Here is a 4,299-nt window from a genome sequence, read left to right as displayed (position 1 = left end):
AAAGGGAAGGAGCCCAATGTCACCACCATCTACATGATGGTGGGAACAGCCGGGCACGACCCCAAGGCGGAGGGGACTGGCGAGGGACCGGTCCAGGCTGTGCTGAAGCGTCTGGGCAGCTTGCAGAAGGGCAAGTGGGCTGCGAAGGAGGAGCCCAAGGTGAGGAGGAGCATGGAGGCCATCCAGAAACCTCCTCGCCGGGCTCTGGCGCAGCGCAGGGACTCGGAGAACAGCTGCAAGCAGAGGGAGAGTGTGCCGGGGGTTCCTACCGAGTCAGCCCCGGGCAAACAGCAGCATCCCGCTGCCAAGAGACTGTCCCTCCTCCTCGCATCTCTCTCGTCAAAAAACACCGGTGCCCAGGACGGGGCCAGCGAAACCGCAGGTGCCGCAGAGAAGGGGAAAAGCCCGGAGTTAGTTGGCAGCCTCGAAAGGAAGGGACAGGCTGCCGCGGAGGAAGAGCCGAAATACGAGAACGTGGCCAGCAGCGGTGCTGATTCGCCCTCCGGCCCCGGCAAGGAGCTGCCGGGCAGCGCTCCGGCCCCCTGAGCCGGCACCGCCCGGCCCGGGGCCGCGGGAGCGCCGGGCTCCTCCAGCTCCTCCAGCTGTGACCTGGAGAAACATCGAGCCTTCCTGGCGACCCCCTCTGCTCTGGAGCCTGGCTGAGGCCACAGCGGGGACAGCCTGTGGGGTTGTGGCGCTCGAGGGCTGTTTTCTGCTGCTCGCTGCCCTACCAGCCCCACTTGTGTCTGCACAGCCCCGGGGGACAGCGATGCTCTGGATGCTGTGGTGGCACCCTGAAGTCCCTGTCACCACTGGGCTGCTGAGTGCTCAGCTGGGAAATGTGTGCACAAAATCCAGTCTCACCCCATCGGTTTTCACCTTTCCCTGCCCCAATTCCCCTGATGCAGCTCAGAGCCTCTTGCTGGAAAGGTGTTTCTTACTGAAGGGGAAGTTTTGTGGAGCTGGGCTGAGAAGAGATGATGGGCTGTCACAAGCAGCTTCAGAGAAAATTAATTTTAGCTGCTTATCTCAAAGGGTATCTGGGTCTGCAGGGGTTTATCTGTGTGGCTCTGGCTTCTGTGGCAGGCCCTGGCTGCCTTTGCTTCCATGTGGAAAAGCTCGTGGCAGGACACAGGGGGTAGTGACAGCCTTTTAAACTCCACACAGTTCCAAGCTGCAGCTGTGCAAACGTGGCAGCTGGGCAGTGACCATCAACCTGTGCACCTGGTGCTGTGCTGATAAGGATGGAAGTTGCCTGGAAAATGGGATTTCCACGGGTGCCCTAAGCTCCTGCCACCTCCCACGCCTCATTCCCGCTATGAAGGCAGCTGCGATGCCAAAGAGGATTTGCAGAGTGATCTGGTTTTAGATGTATCTAAGTAGTAGAAGGTTTTTGCGTATTTTTTTTCTGTTATTTCACTTGGTGTGAAAGCCTTGGAATGAAAATTAAATGCCCTTCAGGAGATGGGTTTCCCAGCTGCCCTTTGAGTCAAAGATATAACCAGGAATATTCTCCAGAGTGTGGAAACTGTCAGCAGCCTCAGGCTTTCCGTTTGGGAATATTTTTTTTAGATTTTCTGTCTCTGTTGAATTCTGAATTCTCACTCACTGAGCTGAGCCCTGCACAGAGCCCAAGACTGGAGTGCAGGAGGAATGTGAGTGGGCTGTGAGTGTCCAGAGCTCCTCTGCTGCAGCCTGCGCCTCACACATCATGTGCAGAGCTCCATATGAATCCCTCTGGTCTCGCACTGCCCAGCTGGGCTTCAGGATTTGGGGTGTTTCAGAAAACACTGTGGGTTTTGCTTTTTCCCTTTTGCTTCCCATGGGTGCTTCTCCACAGCACAAGGCACCAAATCCCCACAGTCTGACGTGGCTGAAGCTTCCAGTTTTGCAACCAGCACAAAGCACCCTTTCCTGCAGTGGAATCATCTGCTGCTGTGATTATAACACCAAATATTCTGTCATCCAAATAAAACTGCTCATCCTGGCAGGACTGGAGCAGCAGCCTGTTCTGCATGGGCTTGCTTTTGTTTTGACACCATTTTATGACAGCAGCAGGGACAGTCCCACATTTGATTTATAAGCAGCCATTTTTTTCCCTAATGGGATGGATATTTTGAGCCTGTGAGCTGAGCGGTGCTGTGCCAGAAGTGAACATCACATGAGCCAGTTCACTCTGGGTGCAGCATGTAAATAGCTGACAACAACCTGACAGCCTCAAACCAGTGCCTGGCTTGAGAAAACGCTGCTGCTGGGAGAACCTTCCTTGTCCATGGAGCCAGGACGTTTCCCCTGCTTGAAGATGAAACATCTTGGCTGTGTCTGGGCAGTGAAAGGGAAAGGAGCTGCAGATTTCCAGCGTGTGGCTGCCCATGCACCCTCCTGCAGCGTGGCTGCGCTGGTGTCTGCTTGCTGGGGATGCTTCCGTCGGCTGTGCCGGGGGTTAGCTCTGGGTGTGGGAGGTGTGCAAGGCAGAGCTGGCAGGGGAACCTCTTCCCGTTCTGGATTTCTGACTTTGCAGAGCTGCTGCAGCGTTTGGAAGGCAGGCAGCGGGAAGGGATCCATGTGCAGGTGCTGTCTGTGAGCAGAGAGGTGTCTGTGTGCTCTGCTGGGGCAGGAGCAGAGGCTGGAGCTGTTCCTGGGGTCTGTCCCATGGTGGTCTGTCCTTGTCATCCTGTCAGCCCGTCATCTCCTTTCCCAAACTGCCCAAGCCTTTGAAGAGCACCACATCATTTAGCCCAGTGGCTGTGCCAGAGCAGGAGCTGTCACCTCCCTCCCAGCTAAACTCATTCTGGCCCGTTTCTAAAAACATGTTTCTGTGTCAGTGCTGTTCTTCAGCTTCACTTTATTTTTTTTTCTCCCCACGCTGTTTACTCAATCCCTGGGGTATTTATAGCTGGCCATGGATCACCTGATAGCTTTTCTCCTTCTAGGATAGGAAAACTGAGCCCTCCCTGCTCTTGCTGAGGCAGAGGGTTCCCGTGACCCCAAACAGCCTCGGAACCCTCCTCACGCTCCTCCCCGTCACAGTTTGTGTTTCTTGGACACAGCAACCAGGTCTGGGTGCTGAGGTCTCCTGGGTCTTGTGCTGCCTCAGCCTTCTTCTACCTCTGTTAAACACCTGGCACCGATCCAGGCTGCCTTGTTTTCTTTGGGCTTTTTGTTTGTTTGTTTGCATTGGCTTAAATCCACTTTCCAGCTGTTGAAACGTTTGATCCCTCTCCCACAGCCAAGGCCGAGGAGTTTCCTCTTCCCACCCACCACAGGGATGGAGTGGTGGGGACACGTCCGTCTGTCTGGGGCCCTCTGCTTCCTCTGGGGTGTTTACCTGCCACAAACACTGTTTTCATCTCCTTTAGATGAGAAAATATCCCCTGTAAAGATTCTAGGGATTTATGGCCATGTCCTCTGAGTCAGGACCTCCCTATTGAGGGAAGGATTTATGGAAGGTCTAGAAATACCTCAGAGAAATGCTCTGAAAAATAATTTAACAGAAAAAGAGAAGGCAGAGTTGTGGTGAAGTCAGATGTGAAGCTGGCTTGTAATAATATTACTTTATTTCATGAAACTGGGCTGCATCCCCAGCAGCGTGATCAATAGATTTAGTGAGAGGATTGTCCCCCTTTACTCTGCTCACCTTAGATGACACCTGGAGTATTGTGTCCAGTGTGAGGATTCCAACATTAAAAGGACAGGGATGTGTTGGAGCAAGGCTAGAGGAAGCCACAATGATGATCAGAGGCTGGAGCAGCTCTGCTATAGACAGGCTGAGGGAGCTGGGGGTGTTCAGCCTGGAGAAGAGTGCAGGGGAACTTTATAGCACTTCCAGTGCCTAAAGGGGCTCCGAGAGAGCTGGAGAGGGACTTTGGACAAGGGATGGAGTGACAGGATAAGGGGGAATGGCTGACAGAAGGCAGGCTTAGATGGGATATTGGGAAGAAATTCTTGGCTGTGAGGCCCTGGCACAGGTTGCCCACAGAATCTGTGGCTGCTCCGCCCCTGGAACTGCCCAAGGCCAGGTTGGATGGGGCTTGGACCAACCTGATCTGGTGGAAGGTGTCCCTGCCCATGCCAGGTGCTGGAATGAGATGATATTTTAAGTTCCTTCCAACCCAAACTTTTCTGTGACTCTTTGAGCTGTGTCAAGGGCTCACTGCCCCTGTCCAGCTGTGCCGTGAGGGTGGTCAGCCCAGGGCTGCTTTGGATGCTGATCCCAAAATATTCTTTTAATGGGGTGGAGCAGCCTCTCAGCTCTCTGTCCTTGAGCGGCACAGGCAGACTTCGCAGGACCGATGCGGT

At 54.3% G+C, this 4,299-nt stretch overlaps 1 protein-coding gene across 1 annotated transcript in view; it reads left to right on the top strand.

Moving 5' to 3' along the window:
* SCARF1 (scavenger receptor class F member 1) overlaps nt 1–2,317 on the top strand; it is a 6,642-nt gene extending 4,325 nt beyond the window's left edge. The window contains 1 exon segment of the mRNA XM_031060614.1: nt 5–2,317. Coding sequence (XP_030916474.1) covers nt 5–546 — 542 coding nt within the window. The 3' untranslated portion in view covers nt 547–2,317.
* The last annotated feature ends 1,982 nt before the right edge of the window (nt 2,318–4,299 follow it).

The sequence above is a fragment of the Geospiza fortis genome, unplaced genomic scaffold, assembly GCF_000277835.1.
Source record: "Geospiza fortis unplaced genomic scaffold, GeoFor_1.0 scaffold425, whole genome shotgun sequence".
In the NCBI taxonomy this organism is placed as follows: Eukaryota; Metazoa; Chordata; class Aves; order Passeriformes; family Thraupidae; genus Geospiza; species Geospiza fortis.
This window is presented reverse-complemented; position numbering and strand designations above follow the sequence as displayed.